Raw genomic sequence first — 21,630 nt, forward strand, 5'->3', positions numbered from 1 at the left:
CTGCACAGGAGTCCAAGCAAGGAGGTTCAGCTTTTGTCTGAGTGGTTTGAAGAAATCAGGACCTCTCCCCAGGCACCTCTCCCACTTCTGCCTCTTGAAAACACTCTCTTCCGCTCTCAGGAGCGAGCGAGCGAAAGTATGTGAAGCTCAGGTGTCATAAAAAGCACCTGCTCCACAGAGAAGCAGGCTTAGAAAACAGACACGAACACGGCCCGTGGGGAGGAGAGGAAGGTGTGACGAACTGGGAGTTGCACGGACACATGTACACCTCCATGTGTAAATTCATAGCTAGTGGGAATCTGCTGTCTAGCGCAGAGAGCTCAGCTCAGTGCCCTGTGATGACCTAGAGGGGCGGGATGGTGGAAGGGGGCGGGCGTTGGTGGGAGGGAACGTTCCAGAGGGAGGGGATATACGTATACATATGGCTGAATCACTTTGCTGTACAGCAGAAACTAACCCAACATTGTAAAGCAACTATACTCCAATTTAAACAAACAAGTACCTGCTCAAGAGCTCAAGACTGTCCAGCAGGTCATGGGGGCTCCCATCAGAGCAGGAGGAGCCTTGAACAGCGTGGAATCCAAGCTCCTCACTCTTCAGAAGGAAAAACTGAGGACTAGAAACTGGCATATGACTTGGGGTCCTAAAGTGTTACGATCACTGGTCTTTATCCAGATCCAGCCCCTGTGATTTTCCTTCTTTGTGATTTCTCTGAAAATGCCCACAGGGGCTGTGAAGCTGTGTAATCAGAGACCTCAGTCACTCATGAGCAGGGAGCGGGGAGGTGGAGAAGGACCGGCCCATCGGGGCGCTTCTGGTCAGGGTTGGGGGGAGAGGAGGGCTCTAACCTGGGCCAGAGTGAGGAGGGCCAGGAGAGGAGGACATCAGGAGAGAAAGATGGACAGATGAGAGAGGAGGGGGAAGAAAAGAGGAGTCTCTGTTGTTAGGAGGAGGCTCTGCTGCTCCTGGTCTCCGATGGCTAGACTGGGGCAGGAGGAGGGGCAGGGCCAGAGGGCTCCTGAACTGAACTCCTAGCTGTCTGATTTGCTGGTTGTGGGGTCTGAGCAAGCCACTTTACCTCTATGAGCCCGTACTTTCTCCTTGACACAATGGGAGGAGAACCCAGATGCGGTAGGACTGACTTGAGGCTAAATGAAATCATGCATGTGAGATGTCTCAGGAGAGAGCAGACCCTCCACTCACAGTGGCTTGTTTGGTGAGTTACTGGCTACTGATGCCCTTCTGTCCTGGGGCAGCTTGGTATTGAAAGCTCCTGCCCTTCTCCCGAGAAAGGGTGTCTGTGCAGGAAGGCAGCCCCCCCGTGTCCTCTCAGCTCATCGCCCAGCTCTGTGCCTGCTTGACGTTTGGCTGGACTTGCTCCTGGGGCTTCTGGGCACTGAGCCCAGCTCCTTCCTCCTTGAGCCTGGAGTGGAGCACAGGGTGTGTGTGTGTGTTGTGTGTGCGTGAGTGAGAGGAAAATGCTTGTCTGTGCATGGATGAGTTAGAGGGGGGCTAGTGTTACATGATTGTAACTGGGAGTGAATACGTAGGAGCGACTGAAGGGACTGTGGGTGTGTCACCCCTCACACCTCCCCTGCTGTTAACAGCCAGCAATGCAGCAAAGTGCATATGCACAGATGCCGAAGCCAGATTCCTGGGTTCAAACCCTATCTCCACCTTGTATGACCTTCGACAAATTACTTACCCTTTTAATTCCTCAGTTTCCTCACCTGTTCCATGAGGAAATAATAACAGCTCCTCACCACCTATTTGGGACTACTGTGAGGATTCGATGAGTTAATATACAGCAAGTACGTAAGATGATGCCTGGTACATAGAAGGAGATAAGTGCTAACCGCTATCATTCTGTCGTTCAGTTCAGTTCAGTTGCTCAGTCACGTCCAACTCTTTGTGACCCCATGGACTACAGCACGTCGGGCCTCCCTGTTCATCACCAACTCCCGGAGTTTACCCAGACTCGTGTCCATTGAGTCAATGATGCCATCCAAGCAACTCATCCTCTGTCATTACCTTCTCCTCCAGCCTTCAATCTTTCCCAGCATCAGGGTCTTTTCTAATGAGTCGGTTCTTCGAATTAGGTGGCCAAAGTACTGGAGTTTCAGCTTCAGCATCAGCTCTTCCAATGAATATTCAGGACTTATTTCCTTTAGGATGGACTGGTTGGATCTCCTTGCAGTCCAAGGGACTCTCAAGAGTCTTCTCCAACACCACAGTTCAAAGCATCAATTCTTTGGCACTCAGCTTTCTTTATAGTCCAGCTCTCACATCCATACATGACTACTGGAAAAACCATAGCTTTGACTAGATGGACCTTTGTTGGCAAAGCAATGTCTCTGCTTTTTAATATGCTGTCTAGGTTGGTCATAACTTTCCTTGCAAGGAGTAAGCGTCTTTTAACTTCAAGGCTGCAGTCACCATCTGCAGTGATTTTGGAGGCCCAAAAAATAGCCTGTCACTCTTTCCACTGTTTCCCCATCTACTTGCCGTGAAGTGATGGGACCAGATGCCATGATCTTCATGATTCTGTTGTTACTTATTATTATTATTGCAAAGGACTTTGACATCTCAGGGAGAAGGAATGTATGCCTGCTGCCTCCAATGCTTCCATGACAACCCTGATGTGGCCAGCGCTGATCTCATCTGACACCTGAAGACGTGGGGGCCCTGGGAGATATCTGGCCCCAGGTCACAAAGTTAGGAAAAGTCATAACTGGTACCCAAACTGAGGTCCAATAATCTCAAAGCTGGAGAGCCCAGAGGAGAGAAGTTTGCGGGTGATCTTCTTGTTCCCCTGATATCCACCCAAATAGGCAGTTCTTCTGTTTGTGAGTCCAGGTGAGGAGCAGTGGGAGATCATGCTGTGAAGTTCATCTCCCTGCTTCACCTCTGCCCACATCCTTTACTCTTTTTTTTCTACCCAGAAATGCAAGGTTCTTGTTCCAAGTTGGATGTCATCTGCCCCCAGCTCAGCCTCTGCCTCGGTCAGTGCCAAGTAAACAGCATGGGTCTGGCCAGCTGAGAAGATGCCACAGTGGTTGCAGGAAGGTGTCCTGTGTCACACCTGTCTTCTGAGGTAGGTGACATTGGGGTGGCAAGGTAAGGACATTGATGTTCTGCAGACACCTGCAGGAGGCTGGAAAGGAAGACCTGAGCTAGCACACTGCTTGTTGATCACCTACCTGTCCATTCATTGATTTCCTTTCATCTGCTCAGCAGATATTCACTGAGTGTCTATCACATGCCATGCACTATCCTAGGTGTTAGGATGCTCTGGGAGCAAGCATTTCAGACAAAAAAAAATTCTCTCTGTGGGGTTTATATGCTCCTGGACAATAAACAAAGTAAATAAGCAAGTATATTCCGTAGATGTTAGAGGGAGATCAGAGTTCTGAAGAAGAAAAGAGAACAGAAAGGGTATAAGGAGTACTGGGGTGGAGACAGGGGCATGGAGCAGTGTTATAATTTCTACCTGGGACCATCAGTGAGAGCAACTCTGGGAAGGCTGCTTATGAACAAAGGCTTGTGCAAATCCTGGAGGGAGCCATGAGGCCATCAGGGGAGAGAGTTACATCCAGGAGAGACAGATGGTACAAAACTGGAGTGTTTCTGATGAGTTTCAGGAAAAACCAGAAGGCTGAATTTCTTTTCTTTTTTAACTTTAAACTTTTTATTTTGTATTGGGTATAGCCGATTAACAATGTTGTGGTCGTTTCAGGTGAACAGTGAAGGGACTCAGCCACACATATATGTGTATCCATTCTCCCCTAAAGCCCCCCTCCCATCCAGGCTGCCACCTAATATTAAGCAGTTCCCTGTGAAAAGGCTGAATTTCTTTTCCCAGAACAACTGTGGGTATATCCATTGAATTCTGACATGGAGTGTTGATGAAGTGGCCTAAATATTTTTCTCCCTTGGAGGTTACTTTTTCGTACTTGATGACTAAAAACCTTTTTGCTTATCCTTAAGCTTCAGTAACCTAACAAGGCTATTTTGGTATCATTCTGCATCATTTTTTGTACTAGAACATGGAATGATTTTTCAGTCTATAGATTTTCAGGGTGGAGAGGTGGATTTTCTTGTATTACATTGTGAAATAAATGTTTTGTTCCCGGGAATTCCCTGGTGGTCCAGTGGTTAGAACTCTGAGCATTCATTGCCAAGGATGCGGGTTTAATCCCTGGTCAGGGAACTAAGATCCCACAAGCCACATGACATAGCAGAAAAAAGAAAAATCTGTTCCCATTGTCTCTTTTTCTATTTGAGACATCACTTAAGTTAAATTATCTTCATTTGTGCTCCAGTAGTTGTTAAAAGTATGTCTTGTGCCCTCAAGACAACACCTTCCTATCCTGGGATCATTCCTATGCCCCTCTTTTATGGGTCTTGGAGCACTCCCTTCCTCATAAATTGAAGATTCCCCATGGTGAGTTTCTCCACTTCAAGGAAAGGACTTTCTTCAACTCTGAGAACACCTTTACCAACAACAATTATTGTGACTCCTCTTCTTGATCTGATGACATCTAACAATCCTAAGATGGACTGATGTAACTATGGACATAATGTAACTTTTAATTTTGATTATGTTTTAATTTGGTTTAATGACTATTTTGGAGAAGGCAATGGCACCCCACTCCAGTACTCTTGCCTGGAAAATCCCATGGACGGAGGAGCCTGGTGGGCTGCAGTCCATGGGGTCACGAAGAGTCGGACAAGACTGAGTGACTTCACTTTCACTCTTCACTTTCATGCATTGGAGAAGGAAATGACAACCCACTCCAGTATTCTTGCCTGGAGAATCCCAGGGACGGGGGAGCCTAGTGGGCTGCAGTCTATGGGGTCGCATAGAGTTGGACACGACTGAAGTGACTTAGCAGCAGCAGCAGCAATGACTATTTTGCCTTACATCTGTAACTGTAAAACGGGGTTTGTTTCTGTCTGAAAGCTTTTAAGTTACAAGTGGTTATCCAAGCTCCTAAGAGTGCCACAACCTCCTCCAACTATTACTTGGGGCCCCTGGATCAGAGACCCTCAATATGAGGGTTAGGAGAATATGATGCCTCAACAATCTAGGGACCATGCCCCTCAACAGCAGGAAGTAGTTATGGAATGAAAATGATGCCCCTTTCCCTTGGCAACATAATTCTCCTAAAAGAAAAAGGGAGAATGAGAGAGCCAATTCCTAGGTAGGTTGATAAGAAGTCCGGGGTCCCCAAGGAGAAGAAAGGGGTCTGGGGCTCTCAAAGCAGAGATAGGGATATGGAATTCCTGAGGAGGAGGAGAGGACAAACATCTTTTTTTTTTCCTCTACATTCCTTAGTCTTAGTCACATAAAACGTTTTTTTCTTTAAGCCTGAAACTGATGATTATACAACAAACAACTCAGTTTAAACTCTGTACTAACTTTGCCAACAAAGGTCCGTCTAGTCAAGGCTATGGTTTTTCCAGTGGTCATGTATGGATGTGAGAGTTGGACTGTGAAGAAAGCTGAGTGCCGAAGAACTGATGCTTTTGAGCTGTGGTGTTGGAAAAGACTCTTGAGAGTCCCTTGGACTGCAAGGAGATCCAATCAGTCCATTCTGACCTTTAGGAGATCAGCCCTGGAATTTCTTTGAAGGGAATGATGCTAAAGCTGAAACTCCAGTACTTTGGCCACCTCATGTGAAGAGTTGACTCATTAGAAAAGACTCTGATGCTGGGAGGGATTGGGGGCAGGAGGAGAAGGAGACGACCGAGGATGAGATGGCTGGATGGCATCACTGACTCAATGAACGTGAGTCTGAGTGAACTCTGGGAGTTAGTGATGGACAGAGAGGCCTGGCGTGATGCGATTCACAGGGTTGCAAAGAGTCAGACACCACTGAGAGACTGAACTAACTAACTAACTAACTAACTAAGGGTTATATAACAACAATGTATCCTGCTTGAGGACAGTTTCTCCTTCCCGAAAACCTTCTGGATAATCCTGTTATCTTAAAATGTAAATTGTGGGAGTGGGTCCAGTAAGATCTCTACAACCTTGAGACATTCTTTTGATTTATTGTAATAACCAATTTAAAAAGTATATAACTCCCTTGCTAACACTAGCAAAGGGGACATTCTCCGTCCACCTTCCATGCCTAGTCAGAAGCTTTCTCTGTCTCTTTTCATCTGAGTAAAACTCTGCTATACAAAAAAAAAAAAAAGTATGTCTTATGAAGTCAGAAAATTTTAATTTCCAGCTTTGCTAGTCACTATCGGTGTGAGCTCAGGCAAATTATTTAACTTCTATGGATACAGTTTCTCTTTGGGGGTAACATTAGGAAAAGGAAAGTGTTAATCTCTCAGTCATGTCCTACTCTGTGCAATCCCTCAGACTGTAGCCCACCAGGCTCCTCTGTCCATAGCATTCTCCAGGCAAGAATACTGGAGTAGGTTGCCATTTCCTTCTCCAGGGGGATCTTCCTGATGCAGAGATGGAACCCAGGTCTCCTGCATTGCAGGTAGATTCTTTGCCGTCAGCCACCAGGGAAGCCCAATAATAGTAACTGCTTGAGTTTGGAATGCCCAAGACCACTCAAGTTTAGTTCATAAAAGGACTCACAGAACACTATTATGTTGTATTGATACTTAAGTTTACAGCAAGTGGATCAAGTGTCCAGTCAACAAAGGAGGAAATGCAGACGATCGAACTGGAGGAACACAAGCACAAGCTTCCAAATGTCTCCTCCCTGTCCGGACGTCCAAGTCGCTCAAACGGTAAAGAACCTGCATGCAATCTGAAAGACCTGGGTTCGATCCCTGGATTAGGAAGATTCCCCCAGAGAAGGGCATGACAACCCACTCTAGTCTTCTTGCCTGGAGAATTCCATGGACAGAATAACCCAGTGGACAACAGTCTATGGTCTCGAACAGTCGGACACGACTGAGCAGCTTTCACTTTCACTTTCCTCCCTGTCCAGTCACACAGAATCTGCTTGATTCCCTCAGCCCAACTCGTCCAAGCTGTTGCCAACCAGGGAAGCTTACTCTTGTCTGAGAGTCTTGGGTTTTTTTTACTGTGGTCAGTCACATGGGCATATACCACCTACACGGCTGACCTCAGTCAGGGAAGCCCCAGCCCCCTAGAGGGAAAGAGGCAATTCCCTTGTTTAAAACCATTAAAGGACTTCCCTGGTGGTCCAGTGGTTAAGCATCCCTCTGCCAACGCACGGGACATGGCTTCGATCCCTGCTCTGGGAAGATTCCACTTGCCAGTGAGCAGCTAAGCCCGGGTGCCTCAGCGACGGAGCCTGGGTGCTGCAGTCGCTGAAGTCTGTGAGTCTAGAGCCTGCGCTCCACAACCAGAGAGACCAGCGCCCTGAGAAACCCACGCACCGCAAGGAGGAGGAGGCCTCACACAGCAGCGAAGAACCAGTGCAGCCAAAAATAAATAAAGAGAGCAAAATAAAATGCCTCACTTTAAAAGATGATCGAAGAACAAAGAAACTCTATTGAACACTTCCTAAAGTGGGCGGTCTCCATCCCCAAGGGTCCAGAGAACTTCAGAGCATTTACGGGGACAGAGTTAAGTTTTGGTTTGCTGACACGGCACCCCAGGCTGGCATGCTCATCTCTTTTTTTGTAAGATTTATTTATTCGGCTTCATTGGGTCCTAGTTGCTCCATGGCATGTGGGAGTTTAATTCCCCAGCTAGGGGTCAAACTCACACCCCCAGCACTGCAAGGTGGATTCTTAACCACTGGACCACCAGGGAAGTCCCTGGAGTGACCCATCTTGAGTCTAGATGTTTATTTCAACACAGGCCTGAGATCAGACCCAGACATTCCTACTGGGAGTTGGGTGTCCCGTTCATGACCATAAGAGGAGGCCTGAATCTTTGATCATCTACCTCTTAGAGACACAGAGCCAAGCGTTCTTATTCATTAGTCTCAAATGCATTCACAGCATCCCAAAGACATGGGCTGATTTGATAAATAATCCCATTTTACAGATGAAAGCACTGAGGCCCAGGAACAATGGGTAATTTGCGAAACCTGGTTCCTCCTACTATTGTAGGGGAGGAAACCTTTCCCTGTTTCTCTTCTAGATTCCTTGGCTAGTGTGATAATTTAATTGACATAAGACAGATGAACAGGAGAAAAACAAATTTCATACATACATCATCCCCAAAGACATGGGACCCAGAGATGGTCAGGCAATTGAGGCTTATATGCTACTCAGAGTGAAGGAGAAAGGAGTGAGGATTGGGGCTCAAAGGGCAGGAAGATAAATTCCGGGAAGATGAGAAAAGCAGATATTTGGTTAACAAATGATTACCATGCCATGCAGATAGATAAATGTTTCTGATACTAAAAGTTATTTTGGGGGTTAGTTCCCTTCCAGATACAGGCCCTCTAACTAAATCTTTTAGGCAGTTAAGGGAGTAGTAATCAGCTTTTATCAATAACCTCAGATATGCAGATGACACCACCCTTATGGCAGAAAGTGAAGAAGAGCTAAAAAGCCTCTTGATGAAAGTGAAAGAGGAGAGTGAAAAGGTTGGCTTAAAGCTCAACATTCAGAAAACGAAGATCATGGCATCTGGTCCCATCACTTCATGGCAAATAGATGGGGAAACAGTGGAAACAGTGTCAGACTTTATTTTGGGGGGCTCCAAAATCACTGCAGATGGTGATTGCAGCCATGAAATTAAAAGACGTTTACTCCTTGGAAGGAAAGTTATGACCAACCTAGATAGCATACTGAAAAACAGAGACATCACTTTGCAAACAAAAGTCCGTCTAATCAAGGCTATGGTTTTTCCAGTGGTCATGTATGGATGTGAGAGTTGGACTGTGAAGAAAGCTGAGCGCCGAAGAATTGATCCGTTTAAACTGTGGTGTTGGAGAAGACTTGAGAGTCCCTTGGACTGCAAGGAGATCCAACCGGTCCATTCTGAAGGAAATCAGTCCTGGGTGTTCTTTGGAAGGAGTGATGCTAAAGCTGAAACTCCAGTACTTTGGCCACCTCATGCGAAGAGGTGACTCATTGGAAAAGACTCTGATGTTGGGAGGGATTGGGGGCAGGAGGAGAAGGGGACGACCGAGGATGAGATGGCTGGATGGCATTACCAACTCGATGGACGTGAGTTTGAGTGCTGCGATTGACAGGGCTGCAAAGAGTCGGACACAACTGAGCAACTGAACTGAACTGGACTGAATCAGCTTTTCCTGAGTGTTTTGGGTCTCAAATGTCTTTAGTTCAAAATAACCCACACAGCATGTGGCCTGTTTGCAGGGGAGCGCATAACCTGTTTCCTCTCACTGTGAAACATGCAGTCATCACACCCTGGGATCCAACATCTCAGCTGAGTTTATCTCCAGCATAAAATAAGCACTGAGGTCTAAATGGAATATCGGTGGTGGTGGTTTAGTCACTAAGTTGTGTCCGACTGTTGCAACCCCATGGACTGTAGCCCGCCAAGCTCCTTTGTCCATGGGATTCTCCAGGCAGGAATACTGGAGTGGGTTGCCAGTCCTTTTGCCAGGGGATCGTCCCAACCCAGGGATTGAACCCATGTCTCCTGCATTGCAGGCAGATTCTTTACTGACTAAGCCACTAGGGAAGCGCCAATGGAATATTACTCAGCCAATAAAAAAGAATGAAACTATGCCATTTGCAGCAACACAGTGATAGTGAAGTCGCTCAGTCATGTCCGACTCTTTAAGTGTCATAATGAGAAAAGAAAGTCAGACAGAGAAGGAAAAATACTGTAGGACATCCCCTATATGTGGACTCTAAAATGAAAGGATACGAATGAACTTACTTCCAGAACAGAAACAGACTCATAGACTTCGAGCACAAGCTTACGGTTGTATGGGAAGGACGGGGGGAAGGACAGTGAGGAAGTTTACGATGGACATATACACAGCGCTATATTTAAGAAGGATAACCAACAAGGACCTACTATATAGTACATGGAACTCTGCTCAATATTATGTAGCAGCCTGGATGGGAGGGGAGTTTGTGGGGAGAATGGACTCTTCACTGTCCACCTGAATCTATCACAACATTGTTAATCAGCTGTACCCCAATCTAAAATTAAAAGTTAAAGCAAAAAAAGAATTGAGGTTTTCATCTTCCAAGGGTGTTTGCCACTGCTTTGAGAGTCCTGGCAATTCAGGTGAATCTAGACCCAAGGGCCTCGATAGTAACTAGGTTGAGGGGGACATAGTCGTGTGGAGACTACACCCTTGTGCACACAGCATGGCGTGGTGCCAGCACATGGAAATCTAATGGACCATTTCATCTTCCGGGTGTGGGGGGGGGGGGGGACTCATGTTTATTTTTTGCAACAGAAGACAAAAGCTTCCAGTGTGCAGGTTAGGGGGAGAGAATGTGGGGTTTTCTGAGAGTCACCCCTTCCTGATCTTGGCTCCTTTTTCACATTCCCAAGATGCATGGGGAAGGCAGCTTTTTTGTGCCTGCTACCCTTCCCCGGCAGCCCTGGTGAGTGCTCCTGCAGGTCTGCTTTCAAAGCGCAGTTCTGAGGACCGTTTAATAGGCGAGGAAGTGGACTGGGACACACCTGTAACAGGGAGCCTGTTAGGAATGCTGCTTCCCAGGCCTCACCCAGATCTGGGCAATCAGAATGTGTGTTTATTTCCACAAGACCCGCTGCAGGAGCGAAGTCTGAGAAGCGCTGTTACTGGGCATTGGGCCCCAGCAGATGCAGGAAGAAGCCTGGTTAGGTGGGGAGGTCGAGCATGAAGAGGACTGACCCTAGCCCCTCCCCTTTCCCCACTTCCCTGCTCATCGCCTGATCCCACCCCTCAGCAGGGGTGTGAAAAGCCCAGTCTGCCCCCAGCATCCTCAGGAGCCCTCCTGCAAGGCCACGAAGATGAGCCGTCTCTGTCTCTCCGCAGCCCTTCTGGTCCTCCTGGGCACCCTGGTGGCCGGCACCCCAGAGGGTGACGACAGCAACAAGGACAATGGTAAGTCCCAGCTCCTGTCTCCTCTGCAGACTAGGTGGGAGGGAAAAGGGGAGTCCTTGGAAGGGGCTGCGGAACAGGCATGGGGTGAGTGTTACCAACCCTCTCTGGATTTCTCCTGAGAAACTGGGCAGTTTTCACTCCAGGGACATTTCATGACTCTCAAAAAGAAAATCATGTTTTCAGCTTAAAAAATTATCCTGCATAACTCTACCAGATCAGGGGCCCCATCTCTGAGACTCTCTATTCCTGGTCCCTGCCTGGGCCTCAAACCTGACTGTCGTGTAAACAATAAGATCGCTATTTGACCCTTGTCTGGGTTTATGGTCCAGTTTGCCTAAAACCCTTGGAATTTGCTGCTTTTTGTATGTTAAGGAAAGTGAAGTTGTTCAGTCATGTCGGACCCTTTGCAACCCCATGGACTGTAGCTTAACAGGCTGCTCCATCCATGGGATTTTCCAGGCAAGAATACTGGAATGGGTTGCCATTTCCTTCTCCAGGAAACCTTCCCAACCCAAGGATCAAACAACCAGGTCTCCCACATTATAGACAGACGCTTTACCATCTGAGCTATCAATAGCTTCTGGGTGGGACTGGTCTCCAGGACTTTCCATCAGGTGATCTGAGGATTAGAATTTTCTGCCCCCAGCTCCTCTGTGGGGAGGGGAGGGTACTGGGATAGAAGTCAAGTCACCAACAGCTAATGAGTCGGTCCACTTGCCAACCCAGTGAATAAAAACCCCTAAACATTGGGAATTGCAGAGCTTCCTGGGTGGGGAACATTCAAGAGGGCTTTTCTCTAATAGCAGAGAGCAGGTTTCTCACTGCAGTGGTTTCTCTTGTTGCAGAGCACAGGCTCTAGGGACTTGGGCTCAGTAGTTAGGGTGCTCGGGCTCAGTAGTTAGGGCACTCGGGCTCAGTAGTTGCGGCTCCTGGGCTCTAGAACTCAGGCTCAGGAGCTGTGCCACATGGGCTTAGCTGCCCCATGGCACGTGGAATCTTCCCACGTAAGGGATCAAACCCTTGTCTCCTGCATTGGCGGGTGGGTTCTTTTACCACTCAGCCACCAGGGAAGCCCCTGAGTTTTATCCTTTATTTTACCCTTTATCCAGTAAATAAAAGACTTTCCTGAGTTGTGTGAGTCATTCTAGTCAATTATTGAAACTTGAGAGCGGAAGCCACACAGCCCCTGAATTTCTAGCCAGTGGCTGAGAGGTCTGTGGGACCCCAGGGACACGTAGCTGGCATCTGAAGTGGAGCCGTCTTGTGGGGTTGAGCCCTCATCCCTTGGAGTCGGGGCTAACTCTGCAGATTTAGAGTCTGAAGTGAGTTGACTTAGGGGCCACCGCATTGGTCTGGAGAATTGGTTGGTGTTGGAAGAGATATCCCATGTTTGATGTACAGAAGAAACCCAGACTCGTATATCCCTGGGCTTTGATGGCTGGAAGGAGGCTCAAGTACAGGTGAGAAAAAGTGGAGGGCAGTGTCCCCAGAAACTCTTACCAGTTACCTAGATTGTAACAATTCCCTGCAGATGGCAGTCGTTTTTACATGGGTTGTAACAGGATTGTACATTGACCCAACCTTACCACTCACCTGCTCTGCGACCTGAGGTCAGTAACTTCGCTACAGTTTCCTCACCTGTACAAGGGAAAACTACCAAACAAATTCTTGCAATGAATTATCAGTCATGAATATAGAGGGTTTTTTTTCACATTTCACACCTGATAATGTCCATTTTCCATCAAGATGTCTTAGTCTGAAGAATTTTTGTCTACCTACCCCCAAGAAAAAAAATAAGTAAGGGTCAAATAATGATATTATTGGGCTTCCCAGTGGCTCAGCTGTAAATAATCCACCTGCAGTGTAGGAGACATGGAGATGTGGATTCGATCCCTGGGTCAGGAAGATCCCCTAGAAGAGGAAATGGCAACTCACTCCAGTATTCTTGCCCAGAAAATTCCATGAACAGAAGAGCCTGGCAGGCTACAGTCAATGGGATGGCAAAGACTCGGACACGATTAAGTGTTTCAACAGCAATGATATTATTTCTCCATTATTATTGCAAAAATGCAACACTTCCAGGACTTTGCTCATGGAGACAAGGTTATACTTCTCTCGGGCTGTTAGAATATTTGTGAGGACTCGAGGCCCTTCCCTTTATTCCCATGTCTATTATTTTATCATCGTCTCAGGATACGGGATGTTGGAGTAGATTCATAGTTTTCTAGATGTGCTGCTACCAAAAGTAAGTCCATGTGCCTGACTCACAGTGAGGCTAAGCAAACCAAGAAGTCTGAGTTTGGGGCCGAGAAAGGTTATTGCAAGGCTATGCAAGGAGAGGAGAGTGGCTCAGGCCTTAAAAACCCCTAACCCCCCCCAGAAAGAAGCTTTTACATGCAAGATTTGGGGTGAAAGCTGTAGATGTGGGATTGTGTGACTTTCTTCTGCATGGTTGGTGTTCCAAGAACTTTGTGCTCAGCCAGAAGTTACCTTCCTCCAGCGGGGTGGGGAATTCAGTTGTCGCAAAAGAACTCAAAGATACTGATAAGCGTGTTTCTTCTGGAGGAGCCTGGACCCGACCCTGCCCTGCCCCATTGTGCGCCATTGTTTCCTGACTGCTTCTCCTTTGTTTCCGCTTCCCCTCCCCCCCTTGATTAGCCACTGCTTGAATCTGCCCTTTGGTATTCTGGAAAGTCTAGGAGGCTGAAGCCTTTTTCCTGCAAATAAGAAACAAACTGGGGGCCTGGAAAGGCTTTTGTTCCCAGAAGCTCAGAACTCCGTAAGCTCCTGCCCGGCTTCAGACATTTCACTAACAGGAATTTAATTATATTCATTCTACTCAATGACTGCACCCAGCAGAAGCATGAGGTGGGAGATTCATTCACTTGACAAATATTTATCAAGGCCCGGCAAACCATTGTTCTTGGTGTGGGGACACAGCTATAAACAAAATGTAGCACAGATCCAGTGTACTCTAGAAGACGGACAGCTGAGTAGGTGAAATACTACGGCAGTTCATGACAAGTGTTTCGATTGTAGAGATTGACGGGGAAAAGGAATCCATGCTCTTTCTACAGACCAATCAGCAAAACCCTCAGTGATAAGGAGGTGTTCGAGCGGCAGCCAGGACCAGGGTGGCTGGAGCTGAATCGGTGGAGCAGAGGGGACAGGAGGGGGATAAGGCAGAGAGGCCACGGGGGAAGGTCATGAGGAGCTTCCTAAGGTTTTACAAGAATCAGAATTTGACTGAGAGAGAGCTGGGGAGCCACTGAGATTCGGAGTGGTCACAGGAGCCACGGGTAGGACTCAAGTTAAGACTGGATCCCTGTGGCTGCAGTGCAGAGAGTGGCCTCTAGGGGGCGAAGGGCAGAGACAGGCCCGGTGAGCAGCTGCAGCAGTGGTCGGTCCAGTGAGCCAGGAGGAGTGTGTAGCTGAGTTACTTCTTGGGTTGACTCCAGTTCCCTTGAATAACATGAATGGCTTGCCCGGTTGAGGACAATCCTGTTCCTGAATTAAACAATTAAGCATCTTTGCTGTTTTCTGATACACAAATGCATTAGTATATGTTCATTATACTAGAAAAACGTTCATTATACTAGTTTTATACATAAAACTCAGAAAATCAAAATATCAAAAGGTAAATCAAGGGACTTCCCTGGTGGTCCAGTGGCTAAGGCCTCAACAGGGGGCATGAGTTCAACCCCTGATCAAGGAACTAGATCCCGTATGCCGCAAGTAGAGACGATCTCGAGTGCCTCAACAAAGATCTGGCACGGCCAAATCAAGACAGTAGTGAGAAAAAGACAAATAAAATAAAAAGAAAAAAAAGAAAAATAAATATAGTAGCAAGGACATGGAAGCATCTTAGATGTTCATCAGCAGAGGAATGGATAAGGGAGTTGTGGTACATATACACAATGGAATATTACTCAGCTGTAAAAAGGAACGCCCACAAGTCAGTTCTAACGAGGTAGATGAACCTAGAACCTATTATACAGAGTGAAGTCTGAGAGAGAAAGACAAATATCATATATTAACACTCATATATGGAATCTAGAAAGACAGTGCTGACGATCCTATTTGTGGGCCAGCAAGGGTGACACAAACATAAAGAACAGACTTCTGGACACAGTGGGAGAAGGAGAGGGCGGGATGCTGTGCAAGAAGAGCATGGAAACATACACATTACAGTATGTAAACGAGATCGCCAGCGGGAGCATGACGTAAGACGCAAGAAAACCCCAAGCCAGTAACAATCTAGAGGGGTGGGGTGGGGAAGGAGGTGGGAAGGGGGTTCAAGAGGGAGGGGATATATGTATACCTATGGCCAAGTCATGCTGATGTATGGCAAAAATCACCACAATAGTGTTAAGTAATTATCCTCTAATTTTTTTTTTAAGGGTAAATCAACATTTCAAATCTCACAACCCAAAGATTAGGGATAAATCCTTCTACTCTGAGGTCTTAATGTACATGAACTCACAACCTTGTTCATCCAGAGATGAGGAGGGAACAATGCAGCCTCAGGCAGAGCTTGGGGCTTGCCCAGTGGCTCAGCGGTAAAGAACCCACCTGCCAATGCAGGAGAAGTAAGAGACTCGGATTCAGTCCCTGGGTTGGGAAGATCCCCTGGAGAAGGAAATGGGTACCCACTCCAGTACAATTGCCTGGAGAACCCCATGGACAGAGAGGAGACGGGCAGGCTATGGTCCATAGGATCACAGAGAGTCAAACACAGCTGAAGTGACTCAGCATCTCGCATCATCTAGGCAGAGCTACCTCGCAGGTAGCACAGCCTTCCCTTTCCTCAGCTCCTCAGCCTCCAGATAGGACAGGCTCCACCTCTGCCACAGGGCTGTGATTTGGGTGAGGTAAGTGAGGCACTCACTCAGCCCAGGATTGATAGATCATAATTGACTGCAATGTTGCTCTTGAGTCGATCAGTCTTGTTCAACTCTTTGTGACTCCATGGACTGTAGCCCACCAGGTTTCTCTGTCCATGGGGTTTTTTCCCCAGGCAAGAATACTGGAGTGGGTTGCCATTTCCTTCACCAAGGGATCTTCCCAACCCAGGAATCGAACCCTAGGCTCCTGCACTGCAGGCAGATTCTTCACCACTGATGCAATATGAAAGTTTTCAATGAAAAGGACATGACCCTCCACTTGCTTGATCTGCCTCTTTGCTTCACCCCTGGCCCTGCTCAGCTGGAACCAAGAGTTTTACACTGAGACTTGAACACACCTCATTCCTAATTTCAAGTGAAAATGTTATCTTCTACCAGATGTAACTTGCTATTTTAAAGAGGCAACTCTTCTTTTAAATAGAGAATTGCCATTCTTTAGTCTTTAAGAAAGCAACTTTCTAATTGATGCAAAGTTTCTCTCATAAATGAGAGCTTTCCCTCTTCTCTCTGGGCATTTATGTGATCTTTTTTAGTCTGAGTTTCACAGGATTTTCTTTTTCGTGTTTATTGGATGGTTTATTTAAGGGATCAAGAAGTTTGTGGATGTATAAACATATTGAATAACTCAGAGACTTTTGAGTTCCCATCTTAAATGTTCATCAAGATAGTTTACATTTTGACAACTTATGTCTAAACTATATATTAATTTTCCAATTTCTGAACCAATACATATTTTAAAACATTGCATAGAATAAATATATGTTCTTGATATGCTTGGGTGTTAAAATGAAGGTATTTACTTAATCTGAGGCTCCAGAAAAGAAGCATCATGTTTCCTAGTGTTGGGAAAACTGGCTGTGTTGGTGTCCAGGATGGTCCCTGGGGACTTCTCTATTGTGTATCGATGGGGGAAGCTTAATGGGCTTTAATGGGCGATTGTGTCCATGAGTGATTTTTAGTTTGGATGCTGCCCTGGAAAATTAAATTAAAATTTAATGAGCACATCTAACAATTACTGTAATAACTAGTGTTTATTGAGTATTGATTGATTACCAGTTACTTGACAGACATCTTCTCTAATTCTCTCAACAAGTCCCTGAGGTTGGGGTTATTATGCTCATTGCGATGATGACGATGCTGCGGCTCAGAGAGGTTACTTGTCTCACCTCAGGTCACACAGCCAAAGAGTGGCTCCTCTAAGACTTTAAAGAACATAGTTTAGGGGCTTGCACTAGATGTTCCTTGAGACTGGGGTGTGCTGGGATAGGAAGGGGTGGGAAAATGACTCTGAGGGCTGGGAGGTGAGAGGGCTGAGGATGGGGCTTTACCCAAAACCCAGACTTCTTCTCAATTTTCCTTTGAAAGAAGCGATCTGTTGCTAAAAAGGGACTGACACCCATATCCTCAGGGCAGGAGTTTTATTCTTAACAAAACACATCACTGGATGGAGTGCTTTTACTCCACAATACACTTCAACCATTTTCTGGTGTCAATAAATATTCTTGTACAGCATTACTTACTTATAAAGATTGTGGTATATTTTATTTTAAATATGTCTTCTTTCATAATTGCAAAAGGAATACATGCTGACAGGAACTTGTATAAAGGATATAAAGATGTGTACGGAAAGTTTTTAAGACTTCTTCTCTTGCTGTGTGTTTGTTTTCCCAAGCCATTAACCAATTGTCCAATTCTCAGGGAACACTGACTGGCTGTCTTTGCATCATACCAGTTCTGACGCTAGCAACCTGGAAATAGTGTCAGATTCCACCGGTTAATGACTGTGGCCCACAAGTCTCCTCCCATCTTCAGACTCCAATTACAGGTCCAGCCTGTCACTCATGCTTCTACCAACAGCTGTATATCAGAGTTTCCCATGACGCCCCTGGAGTTAAGTGAATTTGCTAGAGCAGCACAGACTTGGGGAAACATTTTACTTAAAAGAATAACAGTTTATCAGCGCTTCCCCGGTAGCTCAGTAGTAAAGAATCTGCCTGCAATGCAGAAGCCCCAGGAGATGCAGCTTCGATCCCTGGATCTGGAAGATCCCCTGGAAAAGGGTTTGGCAACCCACTCCGGTATTCTTGCCTGGAGAACCCCATGGACAAAGGAACTTGGCAGGTTACACTCCATAGGGTCACAAAGAGTCGGACACGATGGAAGTGACGTAGCACGCAGGCACACACTAGCTTCTCATAAAAGGATATAATTCAGGACAACCATATGGAAAGGCTACACGAGGCAGCATATGGAGAAAGGGCACAGAGCTTCCATGCTGTCTCGTTGTCCATACTCCCTGAACCTGCTCCTGTTTACCAACCTGGAAACTCTTCAGATGCAGTCCTTCTGTGTTTTTTCTGGAGGTTTCCTCATGCAGTCACAATGACTATGTGATGACTCACACAATCTGGCTCAGATGGTCAAGCGTGGCTTTACCCTCCTGGCTCAGATGCTAACGTGTCTCCCTACAATGTGGGTAGACCCAGGTTCAATCCCTGGGATCCCTGGAGAAGGAAATGGCAACCCACTCCAGTACTCTTGCCTGGAAAATCCCATGGATGGAGGAGCCTGGCAGGCTACAGTCCAGGGGGTCGCAAAGAGTCAGACATGACTGAGTAACTTCACTTTCACTTTCCTCAGACAGTCATAATTGATTAAATCATGAACTATTGGTGACTGATAAACTTCCACCCACTATCTTCTCCCTGGAGGTGGGGGCTTCAGAGGGTCAAGGTGACAGTTCAACCATCTGATCAGGTACTTGGTTCCCCTGGCAGCCAGCTCCCATCCTTGAGTTACCTGGGAGCTTTCCAAAGTCACCTTCTTCACATTACTGAAGACACCTTTATTGCTCTCCTCATTTAGAAAATTCCCAGGGTTTTTGGAGTTTTGTGCTGGGATGGAACTAGCACCAAATATATATTTCTAATTATATTATAAATCACAACATCAGTTCAGTTCAGTTCAGTCGCTCAGTTGTGTCCGACTCTTTGCAGCCCCATGAATCGCAGCATGCCAGGCCTCCCTGTCCATCACCAACTCCCGGAGTTCACTCAGACTCACTTCCATCGAGTCAGTGATGCCATCCAGCCATCTCACCCTCTGTTGTCCCCTTCACCTCCTGCCCCCAATCCCTCCCAGCATCAGAGTCTTTTCCAATGAGTCAACTCTTCGCATGAGGTGGCCAAAGTACTGGAGTTTCAGCTTTAGCATCATTCCTTCCAAAGAAATCCCAGGGCTGATCTCCTTCAGAGTGGATTGGTTGGATCTCCTTGCAGTCCAAGGGATTCTCACGAGTCTTCTCCAACACCGCAGTTCAAAAGCATCAATTCTTTGGCACTCAGCCTTCTTCACAGTCCAACTCTCACATCCATACATGACCACTGGGAAAACCATAGCCTTGACTAGACGGCATCACATCCCCTCAAAATTCTAGTATTCCCATCTCCACGAGATAGCCAAAGTTAAAACACTCTAGGACTTCCCTGGTGGTCCTGTGGTTAAGAATCTGCCTGTCCAATGAGGGGACATGGGTTTGATCCCTGGTCTGAGAGGATTTCACACGCTGTGGGGCAACTAGTCCCATGGGCCACAACTACTGAGTCCAGGCAACTAGAGAGTAACCCCCTCTCACCACAACCCCCACCCCTCATTTGCAGTGAAAAAGACTCAGAGCAGTCAATTAATTAATTAAAATAAAAAACATTTTTAAAAATATACCATATGTTTTTCCATTCCTTTCTCCATTACAGCATGATACTTTCCCACTTTTTTTTTTTTAATACTGGAAACTTTCAACCTTACTCAAAAGTACAGAAAATAGTATAATTAAACCCTATGTATCCATTGTTCACTTTCAGCAACTATCAACATATGGAGAATATTGTTTATGTTTGACCTTTTTCCCCCTAGGATTTTAAAAAGCTAATCTAAGGCACCATGCGAATAAATCCATAAATACTTCATGAAGGGTATATGGGGTTTTTTTAATACCATCACCATGTCATCTTCACACCTAAAAGAATTAATAATAATGCCTCAGAATGCAGGTCCTCAAGTGGAGGCTCACAGTTCAGGCTTTCCTCACCATCGCTACCGCCACTCACCATTCTCTGTTTCCAGACACGGGGGTTCCATTTGCTGACCTTGTAGCCCCAGCTGTGATGGCCATCCTCGTAACTGACCCGTTGTCCGTCCCAACCCCTCAGGCCTGCGCCCTGCCTTCTGTCTGCAGCCACCATACACCGGGCCCTGCAGGGCCATGTTCACCAGGTACTTCTTCAACGCCGTGTCCGGGCTCTGCCAGACCTTTACTTACGGCGGATGCAGAAGGAAGCCGAACAACTTCCGGAATGAGAAGGAGTGTATCAGCACGTGTGGGGGCCCCAACAGGGCACAGTGTAAGACGGGGCCGGGCAGAGTGGGAGGGAAAGGGCTGGGGAGCGGGGCGGAGCTCAGGGGCCCCACACCGTTCATCCCTGCCCGGTGCCTTTCCTCCTCGCTGCTGGCCAGCAGAAGTGGCCGCAGTGTCCTGTGAACCCACACACTGAGTGAGTTCTCCAGGGGCCAGCTTTCCAGAAGGTCACCCCTAGAATCACCTTCCAGGTAATCTAAGCCACTCTCAGGCTCCTCTTTCTCAGATGGGAACGCCGAGTCAGCCACCCTGCCCAGCGGGTCCACCGTGCTCCTGAGCAAAAGGCTTTTCTCTTCCTGGCCATCCTGATGTCAGGAGTACCGCGCTCGCTCGTTTCTGGGGTTGTCAAGACTCTGTCAGGGTGTACGCTGTCAAGGTCAGGGGCTTCAGTGATAACAGTCAACAAGTTCCTTCTTCTTACAGAGAATCCGGCAACTGTGCTCCCTGAGATGCTGAAGTCCTAGGAGGCCCCACACGGGGCTGTGGCTGCTTCTGAGCTATTTGAGTCTCCTCTGCTTCCTTCTCAAGCCTCCCCTCCTCAGCAGAACCCTGCCTCTCTCTTCGCTGCAACCTCACCCTCAGCCCCCTCCCCAGCATCACTGCTCTCCTTGGAGGGGCAGTGGGGGAATTTCTGGTCCAGCCCTGAGCATCAGTGGTGGTAGAAGCGTTTTCAGTAAAGAAGCCCTCTTGCCCCACAGTGATGTTGCATATTTGTCTGTGGCTTCAACCTCTGGCCTTATATCTAATAAATTCATTTTCTAATTAAACTAACAGGAGTGGATTCTGTTGTCTGCAACCAAGAACTGTAACCCATTGGGTCCATGAAAACGGTGGTCCTTCTCACTGTTCCGTGGTGCGGAAGGCACCTCCCTTTTTTCTGTCCTCAGACTGGGCCCTACCAGGTGTAGGAACCATTCCAGCCCCACCTACCTCTTAACAGCCACTCCCAAGCAACACAAAAACCTGGGTGACAGATACCACGCCGTGAAAGCATTTGTTTACTTTTTGGACCAGATCAGTCTGGGGACTGGTCATCCTCCTGGACTCCTGGGAGGAGAAAGGAAGGTGGGTGAGGCTCACTTCTCCACTTGCTCAAGGAAACCCCTCCCCTGAGGTCCTGTGGCAGGGTAGGGACTTTTATTTCTTCTAAAGAAAAGCATCGACCCACTTAGCACCTGCCCAGTGCCAAGCTCTGTGCTTAGCATTTTTTTAGCATTATTTCACTTAATCATCTGAGAATCCTTTGAGGATAAAATGGGGGTATGCAGATGTCAGCTGGCTGGTGGGTTTGTTTCCTGGAGTTCCTATAACAAAGCACTATGAACTGAGTGATTTATTT

At 47.0% G+C, this 21,630-nt stretch overlaps 1 protein-coding gene across 3 annotated transcripts; it reads left to right on the forward strand.

Annotated features, from left to right (window-relative positions):
- The first annotated feature begins 10,338 nt into the window (after positions 1-10,338).
- On the forward strand, positions 10,339-21,058 carry LOC101113780 (serum basic protease inhibitor-like). Of its 3 annotated transcripts, none has more exons than XM_004014601.6 (4): positions 10,339-10,488; positions 10,905-10,973; positions 20,086-20,277; positions 20,715-21,058. In XM_004014601.6, coding segments are annotated over exons 1-4 (312 nt in total). In that variant the 5' UTR covers positions 10,339-10,439; the 3' UTR covers positions 20,717-21,058. The 3 variants fall into 3 exon arrangements, with proteins under 3 accessions (XP_004014650.2, XP_027833045.1, XP_027833044.1); XM_027977244.2 differs by lacking the exon at positions 10,339-10,488 and adding an exon at positions 10,498-10,730; XM_027977243.2 differs by lacking the exon at positions 10,339-10,488 and having other exon boundaries at positions 10,737-10,973.
- The last annotated feature ends 572 nt before the right edge of the window (positions 21,059-21,630 follow it).

Source organism: Ovis aries, chromosome 13 (assembly GCF_016772045.2).
Source record: "Ovis aries strain OAR_USU_Benz2616 breed Rambouillet chromosome 13, ARS-UI_Ramb_v3.0, whole genome shotgun sequence".
In the NCBI taxonomy this organism is placed as follows: Eukaryota; Metazoa; Chordata; class Mammalia; order Artiodactyla; family Bovidae; genus Ovis; species Ovis aries.

What these genes read in the sequence shown, in the direction of transcription:
- LOC101113780 (XM_004014601.6), top strand. Translation starts at nt 10,440, where the DNA reads ATGGGGAAGGCAGCTTTTTTGTGCCTGCTACCCTTCCCCGGCAGCCCT. An exon ending in ACCCTTCCCCGGCAGCCCTG is followed by an intron (nt 10,489 to 10,904) that starts GTGAGTGCTCCT and finishes GTCTCTCCGCAG; the next exon opens with CCCTTCTGGTCCTCCTGGGC. An exon ending in CGACAGCAACAAGGACAATG is followed by an intron (nt 10,974 to 20,085) that starts GTAAGTCCCAGC and finishes CCAACCCCTCAG; the next exon opens with GCCTGCGCCCTGCCTTCTGT.